This window comes from Melanostigma gelatinosum (genome assembly GCF_949748355.1).
Source record: "Melanostigma gelatinosum genome assembly, chromosome: 11".
Lineage (NCBI taxonomy): Eukaryota > Metazoa > Chordata > Actinopteri > Perciformes > Zoarcidae > Melanostigma > Melanostigma gelatinosum.
In genome coordinates, this window is record NC_136644.1 from 11505147 (window position 1) to 11524945 (window position 19799).

The window sequence follows — 19799 nt, forward strand, 5'->3', positions numbered from 1 at the left end:
GTTAACAGTTTACAGTGTACTTAAATAAATATAAATAAATACAAAACACACACACACTTTGTACACACACTGCAGCAATTATTTTGCAGAAATATGAGCATATTTTCCCCCTCTGGCAAAATACGACACGTCTCATGACTTATTTTATTTTACCAGTTGGTGGCGGTAATGCGCCAATTCGTCGTTTGCCAACCGCAAGTACACCTCAAAGGAGGAGAAGAAGAAGCTTTCGCGTGCTTGTGTTGTTGTGCTCATGAGCGACAGCGCTACGTACCCCGTTGTAATAATACTATGAGTGAGGAGCGGAGGACCGAGTCCTGCTGCCAGGACGGAGTCATCAGAGTAGTGTAAAAAAAGTATTTCAATCGCCGCAGGCACCGAAATGAAGCACCGAAATCTGCGTTACGTTTCGGTCCGGTAGATACCGGACGTATAGGAACCGGTTCCATATGGGCACAGAGTTTCGGTGCCCAACCCTAGTCAGTAGGTGACACAAGCTGCCAGAGAGTGACGCAGGGTGACAGAGGGTGACGCAGAGTGACGCAGAGTGACACAAGCTGCCAGAGAGTGACGCAGGGTGACAGAGGGTGACGCAGAGTGACACAAGCTGCCAGAGAGTGACGCAGGGTGACAGAGGGTGACGCAGAGTGACACAAGCTGCCAGAGAGTGACGCAGGGTGACAGAGGGTGACGCAGAGTGACACAAGCTGCCAGAGAGTGACGCAGGGTGACAGAGGGTGATGCAGAGTGACGCAGAGTGACACAAGCTGCCAGAGAGTGACGCAGGGTGACAGAGGGTGACGCAGAGTGACACAAACTGCCAGAGAGTGACGCAGGGTGACAGAGGGTGACGCAGAGTGACACAAGCTGCCAGAGAGTGACGCAGGGTGACAGAGGGTGACGCAGAGTGACACAAGCTGCCAGAGAGTGACGCAGGGTGACACAAGCTGCGTCACTCCCTGGCAGCTTGTGTCACCCTGCGTCACTCTCTGGCAGCTTGTGTCACTCTGCGTCACCCTGCGTCACTCTCTGGCAGCTTGTGTCACTCTGCGTCACCCTGCGTCACTCTCTGGCAGCTTGTGTCACCTACTGACATACATATACATATAAGCAGAGGAAGAGTGAAGATATTTTCAAACATGTATTTTTGGATTGGACATTTTATGTCTTTTAATTTTTATTTAAATTTTTATTTGTATATATACTTTTAAATGATTATAAAACGGATGATTTATTTTCATTATTTTAGCCGATTGTTGTAAATGACTGTAAAAGTAATAATTTGGAAAGAGTGTATTATGTTACATTTTGTTGCAAAACCAGCAAAATCATACTTAAATAAAATGAATGAGAAACAAAAAAGTACAACGTACTTACTCTAAGGATGCATACAGAGAACAGGGGGCTCCGGTGACTCAACTCAAATCATAAAACTGATTTATGGAAGCTGATCTGTCGTAACAACAACGGGTGTTCTCAGGAAATGTCTCAGGAAATGTGGCTCCGCCCCCTCAGCTCCGCAGCTTCTTGACGATTGCCGAACTATGCTCGCCTGCCACAGCTGAATCTTTCCGCTGAACTGACACAGACTGCCACTGAGTGACGCTGAGTGCCACAGACTGACGCTGAGTGACACAGACTGACGCTGAGTGACGCAGAGGTGCCAGTGCCACAAGAAGGATCTCGGCCTTGCACGTTTTTTTTGCAACCAATGAACGGAAGTGACCATATTTGGAATGCGGAGGAGTAACGCAGAGACGCCAAATAGGCACTGGTAGAGAGAGACCTGTCTGTCATAGCATACTCTGCTTTATGGTCTGTTTGACTCTAAATGGACCATCATTTACTAAATGAACATCATGCTGTATTGAAGAAGACTTGAAACTGGAGATTGAGACCATAAACTCATGTTTACAATGTTTACTGAGGTAAAATAAATAAATAAAATAAATAAATCAAGAGAGAAGTAGAGTCATTGTCTCATAGACTTACATACAATCGGACTTCTTTTAACAATCAGAGGAGACGCCCCCTACTGGTCAGTAAATATAATGCATTGGCTTCACTTGGCAGAACCAGAGGTTGCTGCCTGGTAATAACTTAATTAACAGTCAGACACAGCTGTGCATTGAGAAAGTAGAGAAGAAGAAAATGTGGGAGTTCCTTTACAGCACGTCCTGTCCACAGCTGACACCAAAAGTGGTCAGTTGCAGGCTTTTACTTTGAAGGCAGATCGTGCGCCTTCCTGTAATTTTGCGCATTAACGGTCCTCATTGACGCGTCAGGCTGGGACCCACCGGATTGATCTGTTTCCATATGACCGGGCTTTCATTCACAGGGGGTCCCTACACATCCTGCAGTATCTCTGTGGAACAAGTACTGGACCTTGACAGAGAGACAAAGAAGAGAAAGAAAAAAGAAAAGAGAGAGAGACAGAGAGAGAGAGAGGGATAGTGAGACACAGAGAGAGAGAGAGAGAGAGAGAGAGAGAGAGAGGGGTGAGATAGAGAGAGAGAGAGAGAGAGAGAGAGAGAGAGAGAGAGGGGGGGGGTGAGATACAGAGAGAGAGAGAGAGAGTGAGAGCGAGAGAGAGAGAGACAGAGAGAGAGAGAGGGGCCAAATGAAAGAGAGTTATCAGCGGCAGAAGGAGAGGGGAGCGCAGACACAGGGGCAGGATTTTTTAAATGTCCTTTTTATGCTTCTTGGATCATAAACGCGTGAGGACTTTATAAACATGCACCTACTGGGAATATCTCTTTTACTGGCATATCTTCTCTACACTAACCTCGCCAGCGACTTCAGCCACAGCGACTACGATGATTACTACGAGCAGGAGCAGATGGACGAGCCGGTAAGTCTGAGAGCATGGAGGAGGTGGGGTGAAGTGGAGCTTGCTATCTGAACGCTCACAGCACCAACATGTGAGGGACCACCAGGGTCCATCATGTGGCTTCAGAAAGGTTCGGGACCACATAGTGTAAAATAAGTTACCTTAACGCAGGTTGTTGTTGGAGTAATGCAATATGAGGAACAGCTGATTACTGTCTGGTAGCGGCATTGAGGGACTCTTGATGGAGGTATTTCATGTTGTACAGGTCTTTCTCTTAGATTAGACTCGTGTGTCTGTGTGTGCATCTCAATGGAATGCCAGGGATCTGGTATGGAGTCCATCACAGCAAGGTGAAGTAAAAGTGAAGCTGTGGGTGAAGGAGAGCCCTTTATCCCGTTACAGAGGACTGATGAGGGATATTCTGCAGACAGTTTTCACCTTGCTGTTTAACCCACCTAACTTAACCCACCTTTACAGACTGTATTTAATTCTAAAATACAGACATTCACTGATCACTTTGTTAAACGTATTGAAGTTCAGATCACAGGGGATGTGAAGCTGTTATCAACAGAGCGTGTGCACACTGGAGGTGTGTGTCTTAAACAGGTGCCCCGTGCTTATAGAAGTGCACTAAAAAATCACTGCACTACACCTACAGACACACACCTGTGTGTCATCAGTGTGTAAACTCTGCAGCTGCTGGGAATACACCATTTGTACGCATCCACATGGTCTAGACCTGCTCCATATGAAAAGTGCCCTGATGTAACTTCTGTTATGATTTGTAGCAATACAAATACAATGTTTTACCAAAAAATATCCCTTTATCCCGAGTAAATGTGCCCATACCACTGTGCCGTGTACTTTTACCTTTGAAGAACAACCAATATGACCACAAAGGTTCACTTTATCTGTAGCCTACCTACACAATCTGCCTGTTGACCCAGATAATGCAGAATAATAACCCACATGCCCTGTGAAAGGAAATTTACATGAACCAAATGGCGCTAAATGGCTAAAACATGGCTATGCTATTTACAGGCTTTTCTGGAATGGTAATTTTCCATCTGTCAAGTCTTATAATACCAGTTGGATTGATGCACCATTGAAACTGCTTTTCTTTAATGTCATGCCAGCACAGCAGATTTACTATAGAATGAGAGAGGAAGGGAAACGGGGGGGGGGATTAGGAAAGAGTGTTTTCAAATTAGCCAGAGCAAAGAGCCAATAAAGGCAGGTGACAGGGGTCAAGTGTGTGTGTGTGTGTGTGTGTGTGTGTGTGTGTGTGTGTGTGTGTTTGCGTATGTGCTGGGGGGGGGGGATAAGTGTTGAGCAGTAACATGCAGCCATTTGATCACAGTAGACTCTTAATTGGGATGATGAGTTTTCTTTCCCTCTGCTCCTGTCCTCCACCTCTAAAGCCCTCACTGTGAGGAGTTCAAGTAACAAGGGATAGAAGCTTTGGAGATCATGCAGTGGTAGGAATGAGGCTTTCAAAAAACGTTTAATTGGCTTCCCACACTTGAATTGATGGTTTCATGCTGAAAATTAGTGGTTCAGTCGGTTTTCTTCAGCTCAGTACAGAAAAACTCTCAGCCATCTCTAGCCTTCTGCTCAGCCTTCCTTTCCGATTGATCATCCAATTAAAAGCAGGAATTGACAAGTGATGCTTGACAGCACATGATTTAGCATATTAGCCATTTTATTGCTGCTAAATATATTCTCTGTACTATTTAAGGTTAATGATCTCGAGCAGAGGTAGCCAACACGGTGGCCGCGGGCGCCTGGTCGCCCGCGAGGACCATGCGAGTCGCCCGCGAGGCATGTTCTAAAAATAGCACCAGTCACCATGAAGCTCCATCTAAAAAAATGTAGTCACTGTTCTTTTTTAAATCAAAAGCGCTTGCATTAATGTAATTAATGTAATATGATAATATTTAATATAACATTTTAAAAACTAAAATGTTTTATGGATATATGAACTCTGACCTTGTCTGAAGTCAAAGTTCAATATTGTGCGCATGTCAAATCGCCATCTCACTCTTTGCTGAGACAAGGAAGTGGGCGCAGCGACGATGGGAAGCTACGAAGCTAGATGTGGTTCTTACCCCCCAAACTAAAGAAAACATGTATTATTATTATTAAAAGGTGATCTGTGCAATTTTGTTATTCAGGACGTTTGTATCAAACAAGTAGCCCTTCGTACTGCTCAGTACCCTTAAAGTAGCTCTCGGCTTCAAAAAGGTTGGTGACCCCTGATCTAGAGCTTAATCTCCTTCATTCGTTATTGTTTATGATTTAATTGAATGGGTTGAAGACAGTTTTGAGTATTGAAACAGACAAAGTTTAAAGGGGAACAACACCAATTTTACACATCAGTCTGTTTCCAGGTGTTTGGAAGTGTGATTGCATTTACACCAAGTAGTATAAAGCAGGTGTCTTCAACGTTTTTCACGCCAAGGACCCCCAAACTGATAGAGAGATTGAGCAGGGACCCCCGACTATATATATATTGTGTAAAATTGTGTTTTATATTAAATGGGCCTAGTACCGTGTATACCTCTTTATTGTGCATTCAATCCTAAGCTACTCAAATAATACACAGGTTCATATATTCATGTTTTTATTTTAAACATGTGCAAGGTACAGTGAGTGGCCGTGCCACTGACATTTATAAACATACCTTGTCAGCTGATACCAATGCCAATATCAACATTGTCTGTCAATTGCATGATATTCAGGCATACAAGTAGGGCTGGGCGATATGGCCTAAAAAAAAAATCTCCGATTTTTTTACAAAAAATCCGATTCACGATTTAAATCGATTTTTTTCCCCCAAAATTTTTTGCAGATGACAGAAGCTGTTGAAAACAATTTTTTCTTTTATTTTGTGATGATTTTCCCAAGTAGGTTGATAAAAATAAAGTGCAAACAAAACCTGAACATTGTAGAAAGGTGCCTGTAGTATACAAAAAGTATTTGGTCACTCTTTTGTTTGCCTGAATCATTTAAATATAAAATTAAATTAAACATAACATTAAATGGCATTAAATAGTAGCCTTCCATTGTAAACAACTGTGCAAATGTAACTTTTTACAGTAAGCTTTTCTAACTGAATACACTGATACAAACACAGCATGAAATAAAATGTATATGACCCTTTAACATTCACATTTTCAAAAGTGCAACATCTGATCTAACATCAACATAACATATTTTGCACAGTAAATAAGTGCATGTAAACAAAATCAAGTGCATTCACAACATAACCAACAGTATTAAACAGTAGTGCATGTTTTTTCTAAATATTTTTTGCCAGGAAGACAAGCCTGTCTACTACCTCTGGCTTCAGGCATGCACGGTGGCATGTAACAATGCCCCCCCCACACACTGAAAAGCCTCTCAGAGGGGGCACTTGTAGCTGGCACAGAGAGGTATTTCTTTGCTAAAGTACTTAGCCTTGGAAAGTTAAGTTGGTGACGCTTCCACCAGTCAAGTGGATCGGTGTCTGGGTCAACCTGCTGGACCACAGGTCAGTTGTTGCGGAGTAGAATGACATCCCCTCCAGCTCCGCAGAGATCCTTTGGCGTGTACTATTGTACAGCCGAGGCAAGGCAACGTCAGAAAAATGTTTACGGCTTGGTAGCACGTACCTGGGGTCCAAAGCTTTGAGACGGTGAATAAACCCCGGCTTTTCCACGGTGTATATGGGCACCATATCTTTTGCGATATACATCGCGACTGCATCCGTGATGGCTTTCCACCGGGCACTCTTCTTCTCATGCGGAGTACAGTTGGTGAATGTCTCCAAAATGCTGGGTTGTTTTTGTGAGGTGGCGGCGGCAGCAGTGAAGCTGCTGGCCGCCATTGTTTTAGTTTGTAAACAATGCGCGCGCACTCTACTACGGGAAAAAGGGGTGGGGGCGATTTTCTCGATTTTCAATAAAACACATCGCCTTAAAGCACACATTCGAATTAATCGATTAAATCGATTTATCGCCCAGCCCTACATACAAGCTATTCAAATTGATGTTTTCATTTTAAACATAAATGTGGAAACTAAAATGAGCGATAGCCTATTAGTGCCACTGCCATGCATAAAGATACCTGTTATCTTGCATACAATACTGAACTATTCAAATAATGGACACATTCATGTTTAGAGAAAAACCTTCTTTTTTTTTTTAAATTGTCGAATCAACCAAAAATTTTGCGGACCCCCTGCAGTATCTCCGCGGATCCCCTCTTGAAGACCTCTAGTATAAAGCCTTTAGTGGCTCCAGAGGGAGCTGTGTGAAGTCTGATAAAGGTCTTCAAGTGATGTCACTTGAGTCAGCGTTGTTTTGGGGTTGAGGCTACAAGTTCTAAAGGTAAAGAAACATGGAGCTAATCACTGCTCCAGGCTAGAGGCTCCAGGCTACATTAGCTGTTACCACTGACTATAAGAAGTGGACGTAGTCATCGTGACGTCACCATTTGGTTTGTGGACTGACGTTTTGAAGACTTGTGTTTGGCGATTTTGCCATCGCCATCTTGGATTATGGCTGTCACCATGTTGTTGTTTTTTGCAACCTATGAACAGAAGTTACCATATTTGGAATGCCAGTGGTTAAGTTGCATTGTGGGTAATGTAGGCCACTATGGGTTGATAGTATAAATAAGCTGCAGTGAACTCTGAGAGGAGATGGGAGGAGCTCTGTGTGTGGCTGCCCTGTCATTGAAATATGTGGTCAGTTTGTAGCCAACGAGGATTTTCCTTCTTAACGAGTATGAATATTGACACATTTTACTTGTATGATACTCATGCTCGGAAACTAATAATAGTTTCTTATTATAATATCTGCGCTGGATAATCCTTTCATTCGAGTTTTCAGCTCAACTCTACTAACAGCCTTTCAAAACCTTTATATTGTGTAATGGATATTACAGCCTCTAGGGGCTGCTTTTGTCAAATGTTTATTTATTGCAAAATGAATCAGGGCTACACTGGGTGTTCATGTGCAGTTTACAATCCTCAAGAAATCACAGTAACTTGACTCCAAAAATGTCTGTATGAGTTCAGGCTTGGAAGTACCCATGTTCGTGTTGGCACTGAAGGTACTGTATGTATTATGTTACACATCAGTGCATACAATACACTACAGATCTGCATGGTTCAGCCTAGATCCTCCTTGACTCCTTTGACTTACTACACTTGGCTTGTTATGGAGGAAAAACAACCTCCCCAATGAAACTAGTTCAGTGCCATTTGTCTTCATAACGTCCTTGGTTGCTCTTTGTCTTTTACCTTTTCCTCAATGTTTTTATTGGCTTTCCATCTCTAGTTTTCCTGTTGCGCTGCGGGATCTGTTCCAGAACATTTTTTGCCTCATTGCTTTGGCGTTTCTGAGAGTAAGGCCTATCGACCTAACGATCTCGCAACAAATAGTATTTTGAAATTTCTGTTGGAAATAATAGTACTTTCTGGAAATTCCTGCCTCCAGTACCAGATTACTGGGTATTTACCACACATGGCAATACAATGAATGCCTAAAACTTTAGGCAAACACAACAAAGTACTTAAGTACTAAAGAGGACTGGCACTGGTAAGGCATCTGCAAAATCTTCACTGCCAACGTTTTTCATTTATTTTCATTGTCCACACCGGATACTACAGCAATGTTGAAGTTATGGTTCTGTTTAGGTAAATCACATGGTACAAGGTCAGACAAAGATTGTGCTTGGCAAAACATTGAAAAGTCAAAGTTGACTTGAAGCGGAAGTGTTTTTTACACTTAACCATTCACCCCAACATCCTCTGTAGGGTTCAACTACAACCTGCATTGGGATAAAATGTAGCTTGTTAATCATATCGGGACATCGTTTGTAGGAGTCAACGTGTTATATTGTTGTGTTTTAACTTGCAGTAATATATTTTTGGCCAGGTGGTGGCAGCTAACAAGCAATATGTTTATGTTCAACAGCTAGTCACTACATCCGTTTGGTCTTCTGTGGAGGACAGATAGCGGACGGTGGCATTATACAAGCTTTGTATGAGAGTAGTGAGACTGAATCAAACAGTTAATCTGTCGGCAGAACTACCAAACAATGAGCTGAAAGATAGAACTGAGAGGAAGTGTAGCGTAAGATGATAGTTCTGTGTGGTTTTTTTCACAAACACATTGTCTGATGTATCGTTCATATGAAATATTGATTCGAGTAGCTTTGATTTTGCTCCACAATGTATGAGCACACATAAATTAATTGTACATGAATGTATTTCCTGCTGAGCTCATTTAAAAACCACCCTGGTACTCTTGTTTACACACATACAGACTGAGTGTTAGACTTTCCATCTCAGTGCACAGAAACAGCGTGTTATGTTTCAGGGATGAACCGTTATAGTATACAATGTACTCAGGCCAAGCTGGGATGAAAAACCTCCCTCCAAATCCAATACAACTGTTATGTTTGAGATTTAATGATGGTTTAAAGCAGGGGTCTCAAACTCACGGCCCGCAGGCCGAATCCGGCCCGCCACGTCATTTTATGTGGCCCACGAATCCGCCAGCAAAAAAAAACAAAGTAAAAAAAAAAAAAACTTTTTTTTATTTTTTTAAGTTAGACTAACAATAATAAAAATATCCCCATAGTCGAAATTATGAGATAGAAAGTCGAACTTATTAGATAGAAATACATAACTATGATAGAAAGTCATAATTCTGAGATAGAAAGTCAAAAAGATGAGATTGAAAGTCAAAATTATGAAATAGAAAGTCAAATGATGAGATACTTAGAAGCAGCTCTTTGACTGGTTACTGTACATTTAACATGGAAATGTATTGTGAGTACATTGAAGACTACTTTAAACTGTGAATGCAGAGAGTTATTTAACAATATGTTACGAGTAGTGACATTTACAACCGGCCCTTTGCGGGCGACCATGATGCTGATGTGGCCCGGCGTGAAAATGAGTTTGACACCCCTGGTTTAAAGTGATGCCGACCTTCATGTAATATGTAGATGACCCTTAACTCTAGACAGATGGATGTGGTTAAATACCCGTCACGATGCTAGCATATCGCTCTCGCTCTCTGTGGGCTGATGTTGCTCCATCGCTCTTACTTCATCATGATGAAGATGACTAGGAATAGAGCAACTCCCTCTCTCTCTCTTTGGCCTTTATCCTGACCCAGCCAGCACATAATCTCTCATCTCAGTTTCTATTTATTCTCTACCCAACTCCTTCCCCCCTGTCTCTCTCTCTCTCTCTCTCGCCCATATTTCACAACCCCCTGGAGTCTGCAGAAGAATGTAGTGTGTAATTAGCAATCATTCCAATGGAATTTTCTGTGATTTCTCTGTGGACCGTCCAGCTCAGTCTCACTGTTCCGCCTGAGTGTTGAGATACGTGTCCATCTGCTCTAAATACCGACCATGTTAACTATAAATATCACAAAGTCCCTCCAGATTCAAAAACGGGGAGACACAGTGAGCTTCTGTGGAGCATCTGTTTGCCCTCCTTATAGTTGCTAGTTCAAAAGAAAATCTAAAAGATCCAGGTAGCTATTCAAGAAGCCTTTAAAGCAGAGGTCTTCAACAGGGGGTCTGCGAAATTGTTTGGTTGATTTGACAATAAAACAAAAAAGTATTTTTTTTTTCTCTAAACATGAATCTGTTCATTATTTTAATAGTTCAGTATTGTATGAAAGATAACAGGTATGGTTTTGCATGGCAGTGGCACTAATAGGCCATCACTCATTTTTCATTTCAACATTTATATTTAAAATAAAACATTTGAATAGCTTGTATGCATGATTATCATGCAATTGACAGACAATGTTGATATCGGTATCAGCTGACAATGTATGTTTATAAATGGCAGTGGCACGGCCGCCCTGCTCACTGTACCTTGCACATGTTTAAAATAAAAACATTAATATATGAACCTGTGAATGCACAATAAAGAGGTATACACGGTACTAGGCCCATTTAATAGAAAACACAATTGTCACGGGAGTTCACAGTTAGGACCCAATAGCAAGACCACAGGAGACAGAAGTTGGTATAAACAGGTTTTATTTAGCCTGAATAAGCACAGGACAGGAAGGCGTGATGTCCCGTAGCTCGACACCAGAGAGTAGGCAGATCGACGGTGTGAGTCCCGTGGCTCGACACCGGAGGGCTGGCAGCTTGACGGCGTGTGTAGGCCGTAAACACCACAGAGTGCAGAGCGGCGGTGTGTAATCCGTTTACGACAAGGAGGGCAGAAGATGCTACGGGGTTGAAGCGGGTGAAAGACAAACTGCAGGACCAGAGTTTATATAGTGTCAGGGGAATCATTAGTGGGACCTGAGTCTGGTGTGTCAGGCTGCAGGAGGTGATCGGCTGGAGTGTCCTCAGCTGTGCACAATCAAGGGTGTGGCCATGGGAGGTGTCTGGAGGCAGACAAACAGAGCACATGGCACACAATAACAAACAGGGGAATGACAGAAATAGGAGAGGAGATCAGGGGAAACACACAACGGGTCAGACAGGGATCCTGGATCCTGACAACAATTTTATACAATATATATAGTCGGGGGTCCCTGCTCCATCTCTTTATCAGTTTGGGGGTCCTTGGCCTGAAAAACGTTGAAGACCCCTGCTTTAAAGAGATGGACTTGTATAGTGAGAGGTAAAGGCTTTGGTTTGGGCAGTTTTAATGAAATATAAAGAATGTCAGAGAAAGAAATAAACAGAACATTGAATACAGAACGTTTACACTTTCTAGAATACGCTCATGTTTGTATCCAGTGTCACATTTAAAGGATGAGCATCTTCACCACCCAATATAAACACAACATTGACACATTATCACTTTAAGTTGCTCCAATGTGTTCACCAGCCCTCACATCTCTAACTGTACCTTCCATTTGGTGCCAGGCAGGGAGCAAACATCTGACTTTTTTCAGTGAAAACAGCTGCCAGCTGCAGCAGGTAATGGTGGAAATGTTTGATGAGTGCTGCAGCCTCTGTTATGGAAGGTAGCATGGACGGACATTAGCTGACACCAGAATCAGTAATGATCTTTTATACTCAGTGCAGGTACAGCATGGTTTCAGCATGGTGTCTGCTCATCCACGTCAGTGTAGCAGGAACCCGCCGCAAAGGACCCCTGTGAAGGTGTGTGTCTGGTGGTGTCACTGCTATCATTACATTACATTACATTAGAGTCATTTAGCAGACGCTTTTATCCAAAGGCAAGGCAAGTTTATTTGTACAGCACATTTCAACAACAAGGTAATTCAAAGTGCTTCACATAAAACCATTAAAAGTATCAAAACATAAGGCAAAAGAAAAGGAGATTTAAAAACAATTAAGAACATTCATTGCATTAAAACATTTTTAAAAAAAACAGTAAGAAATAAAATACAGTAGTAAAATGCAGAAATGCAGGAAATTGATTAATATATTAATTGAATGTGGTTCAATTAAAGGCAGCAGCAAACAGAAAAGTCTTCAATCTTGATTTAAATGAGCTGAGGGTCTCAGCAGAAAAACTGAACGCTGCTTCTCCATGTTTAGTTCTGACTCTGGGAACAGAAAGTAGACCGGTCCCAGACGACCTCAGGGGTCGGGATGGTTCATAAGGTAGCAGCAGATCAGAGATGTATTTTGGCCCTAAACCATTCAGTGCTTTGTAAACCAACAGCAGGATTTTAAAGTCAATTCTTTGTTGGACAGGAAGCCAGTGCAAAGACATCAGAACTGGGGTGATGTGATCCACCCTCCTGGTCTTAGTGAGGACTCGAGCTGCAGCGTTCTGAATCAGCTGCAGCTTTCTGATGGACTTTTTACAGAGACCTGTAAATTAATGAATGAATGAATGAATTTTATTTATATAGCGCTTTTCACAGACAGTGGTATCATAAAGTGCTTAACAGAGCAGACATTTAAAAGCATAAAAACACAATGTGACCCAAGGGTCAATAAATGATCTACACAGAGAAAAATTCAAAAATTTTAAATAATAAAAAATAAAATAAAAATGTAAAACATATTTTAAGAGCAGGTCTAGGACATGGGTTTACTTTTACACAAACGCCAGCCTAAACAGGTGGGTTTTGAGCTGGCTTTTAAAAGTATTCACAGTATCTGCGAGGCGCAGCGTGGTAGGCAGAGCATTCCAGAGCCTCGGGGCCACTGCCTCAAAGGCTCAGTCACCATGGGTCTTAAATCGTGTGCGTGAGACTGACAGAAGACCTAGAGCGTTTGACCTGAGAGTGCGGGCGGGTGAATAGGGGCGAAGTAGATCAGCTACATAAGCCGGAGCCTGACTGTGAAGTGCTCTGTAAGTGATGGTGAGAATTTTAAAGTGTATCCTAGATGATACAGGGAGCCAGTGGAGAGATCGGAGTACGGGGGTGATGTGAGACCGTTGATTTGTCCTGGTGAGTAATTTGGCGGCAGCGTTTTGGATGACCTGCAGACGGTTAAGAGCAGATACACTGAGTGATGTGAAAAGTGAGTTGCAGTAGTCAATGCGTGAAGAGATAAATGTGTGTATGATCATTTCTAATTCAGGTGTTGATACTACAGATCTCAGTTTACTGATATTTCTTAGATGGAAGAAACATGACCTGGACAGCTGCTTAACATGAGGGTCAAATGACATGGATCGATCAAAGAAAATCCCTAGATTGCGCAGGTTGCAATGGGCAGCAGAGGAGAGTGGACTAATAATCTGCCTGATCATGGGGACAAACTCCTCTGGAGCAATAACTAGGACCTCCGTCTTAGAGTCGTTGAGTTGCAAGCAGTTTTCTGCCGTCCAGTCTCTGATAGCATTGACACAGTCCAGGAGCCTAGTTAATGTGAATGCCTCGCTGGGTTTAAATGACAGATGGAGTTGGATATCGTCTGCATATAAGTGATAGGACACATTATAGCTTTTTATGATCGGTCCCAAAGGTAACAGATAAAGGGAAAATAACAGAGGCCCCAGAACCGAGCCCTGCGGTACACCACAAGACAGTGGAGAGGTAACAGACACAAAATCACCCACAGAGACATTGAAACTTCTGTCATTGAGGTAAGATGTAAACCAGTCTAATGCTATGCCAGATATGCCCACCCAATCACGTAGCCTCTTAATCAGGATGTCATGGTGTACAGTGTCAAATGCAGAACTGAGGTCCAGAAGAACTAACACAGAGCAGTCACCTGCATCAGCACACATGAGAATGTCATTTGAAACCCTCAGGAGAGCGGTTTCAGTAGAGTGTTGCTTACGAAACCCAGACTGGAACTTGTCGTACATGTTGTGCCTCTCCAGTGCAGCAGTATGTTGTTTGGCCACCACTTCTCTAAAATTTTGGACAAGAAAGGCAGTTTTGATATGGGCCTGTAGTTCATGGGCAAAGCTGGATCAAAGTTAGGTTTCTTTAATAAGGGCTGGATGGTGGCATGTTTGAAATAGGAAGGGACAATTCCTGAAGACAATGAGGTATTGACAATAGATGTTACTGCAGGGCCAATAGTTAGCAGAACTTTCTTAAATAGAGAGGATGGAATTATATCCAGAAGGCACACCGTTACGTTACAGTAGTCCAGTCTGCTGAAGATAAATGCGTGGACAAGTTTTTCCAAATCCTGTTGAAACATAAGTCCTCTAATCCTTGATATATTCTTCAGGTGATAGTAGGCTGATTTTGTAATTGTCTTGATATGGCTGTTCAGGTTGAGGTCTGAATCCATAACTACACCTAGATTTCTGGCTTGGTTTGTGGGTTTTAACATCAGTGATTGAAGCTGAGCGGTGATTTTCAATTGTTCGTCCTTGGTACCAAAAACAATTACTTCTGTTTTATCTTTGTTTAATTGAAGAAAATTCTGGCACATCCAGTTGTTGATTTTTTCAATGCAGTTACCCAGCCCTTGTATGGGATTATAGTCCCCTGGTGACATAGTTATGTAGATTTGTGTGTCGTCTGCATAATTATGATAACACACTTTGTTGTTTTCCATAATCTGAGCTCGTGGAAGCATGTAGATGTTGAACAGAAGAGGCCCCAGTATTGAACCTTGGGGAACACCACATGTCATTTTAGTCAGCTCTGATGTGTAATCAGCTACAGACACAAAGTATTCGCGGGCCTTCAAGTAGGATTCAAACCAGTTAAGTGCTGTGCCAGAGAGTCTCACCCAGATTTTTAGTCTTTCAAAGCGACTTACAATTCAGATTCTATCACATTCATACACCGTAGGCACAGCTACGGGAGCAATTTTCATGTGAGCGAGCTGAGACCGAGCAGCTGGTAGGCGGGGTTGAAGGGAACGCGAGTGCTCTATGGGTCCCATGGATGTGGAAGATCTGCTTAATTTTGAACTGGCTGTCAAACTTTGTTGGCTTCATGCGCCACTGAGCAACTTTCATGGGATAGAACTCTTTCAAAGTGTTGTGTTAGCCAATGAAATATGCAGGTTAACTTGGTGGTAGATTGGTTTGAATGGCGAAAGATTGTCACCCTGGTAGCTTTCGAGAGTTGTAAAATCCTGTCTCATAGTATTTATAAACAGTTGTTTTGGCATCTGATCATTTATTGCTATCTAAGGCGAAGCTTTGACCTTTGCCATGGTAATCAACGTCCAAATCAGTGTTCAATGCATCGTTTTTTTATTATTATATTTACAATATCCCAAAAATCCCAATAGCCCATGAAATAATAAATAGTAATCCAACAATATTCATTATGCATCATCCTATTTTCAGACAAATAGTGCTCAGGTCTTTTATTTTATATGTTGGCATCATTTACTTTACCACATATGAGCAAACTACTTTTTATGGGCTATTGCTTTCATTTATTTAATGCGTTTTTGTTCAATAAAAAGGAAACCATTGGAGTCAGATTGCTGTCTTATTATCCCTTAATAACAAAGTGAAGTACATTCAGTGGAGTGGGCTTCAGTCTCTAAGATATGGATGTAAGTACCTTCTTGTCCTCACTGTCACAGGAGAGATCAGAGAAGCTTGACTTCATTTATTTTAGTAATAAAAGCTTCTTTACACATTTGTCTTTCAACATTTCAAAAGAACATTACTTCCTTGATTTTCTTAAATTGTGACCAAATCTCAAAATGAATGTCCAGATCACTGTTGGTGGTTTAACACTCCCCTCATTGTGTTCACATGTTGACTACTGTATTGTTCCTGCAGTCCATCTCTATTAGGATCACTTCCTCACGCTACACCCATTTGCTGTAACAATACATGTCCTACCTGGATGGAAATGTTTTCTCTTGGGCAGTTTGGGAGATTGTGTATCTGTCCAGTTACAATGTGTGTGAGTTTTCTTCCCATAGCCTCACAGCCGTTACATTCTAAAGCACAAATGTCAATAAAGCACTCAACAGATTATTCACTGCGGAGACAGACGCTGCATTTCATTCGTTACATCGTGCAGCAGTACATGTCACAGTGGGACAAAACAAAGGTTTATCTTTAGTTTTTTCAACATGTTTGTCAGGTGAAAGTGACAGGTACACTGAACTGCATGCTGCAATGAGTTAACCACTGTGACCACCAGCAGCCCTCGTCCCATGTCCTGTTGTTTTTTCACTAATCTGCCTAATCTTCGCATGTCTTTAGAGCGCTATGGAAACGCAAACAATGGGCTGAAGGAACCTTTTAGTTCCTCTAAAAGTAGTCATGGGACTCAAGTTACCAGGACATTCTTGGTAGAAATGCGGTTGAAGTGCATATCTGAGTTTTTGCACACAAAAAGATGAATTTCCTGTCATGAGTTTGGTCATGAACACCAACACAGTCCTATTTCTTCATTTGTCTATATAGTCCTCAATAGGTCCAGGACATTGTTACCTGCTACTTCGCTATTCCCCTCTTCATTTTGTTCTCAAAGTCTACCAGATTGATGCATTTCACTTTAGAATGTACACAATTTAAGGTGGAAATATACATCATAGAAATAAAAATATTGAAGTTTTTTCAATTATGGTGCAGCCCTAATTCTCACTATGCATTCAGAAAGCACAACAAAATTACAAACTCTCTGTATAGTGAGTGGTTCGGACACAGCCATGGTCTGACCTCTACAGAAGTGTGTGTGTGTGTGTGTGTGTGTGTTCATCTGTAATCACTGGAGATAGAAACCAGGTGCATGAGATTACTCACGTGTGCTGGTTATGTCCAGACCTCACACACACACACACACACACACACACACACACACACACACACACACACACACACACACACACACACACACACACACACACACACACACAATGTAGCTCTATACACTTGATTATCAATCATCCTTCATGATTTAATCCTCATTTTGAAGCTGTCAGGACTCCTGCGCTTTCTGTGTTCTGAGCCAAAAACAACCCGAGTGACTCTCAGCAGCTAATCAGTCAGAGAGGGATGGTAATGGTTTCGACCGAGATAAAGGAAGAGCAAAGCCTCAGTAATACAGCAGAAAGATTCGATTAGACTTTACAGGTCTACCTTATAAAGTGTCATGCTGAGCTATTAATGAATGATTATTAACTACAAATATATCAGTAAGCCGAGTTGATATTTGATGTCTATCCTCCGACCTCATCATTCTCTGCAATAACTTTCCCATAGCGTCTCATTCTGCTGTTGGTGTTTTCTATTCTGTGGGTCTAATTTTAGATCGGTTCTTACTGTCCTCATGTCCACATCACTTCAGATCTCTCTTTTTCATAATGAAGTCCTCTTTCAGATCGGGTCTAACATTTTGGACCTGTGCAGACCTTTAGTCAAGGTGTGCCTCTCCATCCTAAGCTGGGTAGCTGCATGCTACTGGCTCTCTCTGAAGCCACCTCAGAGTTCTGTTTCAAGGACTGGAGCATATCGATGGCCAAATCGCAAAACCTCCTATCTGCCTATTTTCTAAGAAGAAAACCTCCAATCTGCACTTTGAGAGACACTAATACCTAGTCGGTATTGTTAACACAGCACTGTTAGCGCTGTTAGCACCGTAAGCTGCAAGCCGCTGGCTCAGCAGTCGCCAAGTTGAGAGCCGTGTGGAGGCATTGGATATGCTGTGAATTTCACAGTTAGCACCTTTAAGAGTCCACTACTTTTTCGGCTGATACCACGTCCATCAGCAGTGCTGTTTGTGTAGAGGACAGAATGAAAATGTCGTCAGAGCAGACCAGATGAGTCAGGTCTCTGTCAGGATGAAGACCTTGGGATTGTTCCATTTCTTTTGGATAATCCCAAAACAAATGAAACAATGTTCCGAATGTAATCTTAACATCTGTCATGGGATTGACACATTGATGAAACCAAATCAAGCTGATGAAACCTGATAGTCATCCTCCTTCTCCCGCCCTTCTCTCTTTCTTTCCCATTCTGTCCTCTCCTCCCTTCCTGACCTCCCTCCATCTGTCTGCATCTAAAAAACATGTTGTTATAAAGGAATAAAACATTTCAGTGGGGAATGTTCTGTTTTATTTAAACCTATCCGGACCTTATGTATGTAAAAAGTAGAAATATATATTCCTAGTTGTACTCCTCCATCAATGCACAGAATTTGCCAAAGTGTATTATATTGCGATACAGACTCTTCTTAAAGCAACCTTTAACACCTTCTGTCTGAATCAGTGCTCTGACCTCGTTTTAACGCAGGGCTTTTTGACTCTTGATGCTCTTTGAACTTAAAGTATGTGAGCACTCATTCAGGGCTGTGACATCTGAAGGTTAACCTGGTGCTGTCGGACCCTCGCAGAGTGACCTGCAGACCTCACCAGTTGACACTGTGTTTAGGCTGCATGGGTCTCACTGGGAGGGGGTTGGATGGGAGCGTGAATGGGAGTGAATTGAAGGTGAAAGCGGGTCAATGAGGGTAGAATGCATAATGAAGTGAGATCGTCACAGCTGAGAGGCCAAGAAGCTTTCTTCTGAAAACATGCAGTCTAGCAATTTGTTCTACTGAGGACACGGCACACTATCCAGCTCTGCAGATCCCTTACAAATACCTTGAGCTTATATATATTTACATAAATATATTATTATCTGTCATGGTGACCCTCACAGGAGGTCATACAAGTTAAGATTGATGTATGGGCCACAGATTTTACAAGTCAGGTCTGCTCCTGTCATGTGGTCCGCAGGATATGTATATTATATATATATAAAACCCTCCATACAAGCACAGAGGATCACTTTGTCGTGTAAGCTCTGACTTTGCCACTGATGAAACATTTAGGTACTCTTTTTTTGTTTCATTGGTTTTGCAACACATGCAATGTGGCCTTTCACTTCTATGAACCAGTAAGATGGAGGCAGAACCAGGTAGTGAAGTGTTGTCTATTACATGGCTGGGATTAGCACAGGAATCTAGACTGCCACGAACATGGTTGCATATGCCATCATTTTTGTGATTGTGCAAGCAAGCCACTGTCCTGCTGTAAAATTTCACATGGTCACATTCATGCGAGTGAATGATGATGATAATCATTGCTGTCCCCTCTGGAGTGGAGACATCCCGACACTGTCTGTAACATCCTCAACAAGTCTCAGAAGTCAGCAGTGTTCTCTGCACTCGTATCATGTGGTACTTTTGTGCACAGGTTTTGGACAACGAGAGGTTCTGACTCACTGATGATGAGGCGGAGAGACCGACTGAGCCAGTGCCATTGATTTATACCGTGCTGTACCAACAAAAGAGTGCGACCACAGAATGTGCTGGTGCACATCAAGATGCTTGAATAATGAACTACTTAGAGAGCTTTCACTGTGACGTCCACGGTTCGATTCCACCTTTGTCCCTCTCTTCCCCTTGTGTCTGCCTCTCATTCAAAGGTTAAATGCCCCAAAAAATAAATCTTAAAAAAGCTAAATTAGAAATGTGTGCCAATGGTTATATATATCTAAGCCAGGACATTTTTTGTAAAAGGTGTGCTAGGCTTTTGCCAGGAAAGAGGAGGAAGCCATTTTTTGTAAATTATTCCA

General features: G+C 42.2%; 1 protein-coding gene across 1 annotated transcript in view; it reads left to right on the plus strand.

Annotated features, from left to right (window-relative positions):
• The first annotated feature begins 2663 nt into the window (after positions 1-2663).
• Positions 2664-19799, plus strand: part of vegfc (vascular endothelial growth factor c) — a 60679-nt gene continuing 43543 nt past the window's right edge. Inside the window, exon 1 of the mRNA XM_079278867.1 lies at positions 2664-2851. Coding sequence (XP_079134993.1) covers positions 2735-2851 — 117 coding nt within the window. The 5' untranslated portion in view covers positions 2664-2734. The remainder of the gene's footprint in view (positions 2852-19799) is intronic.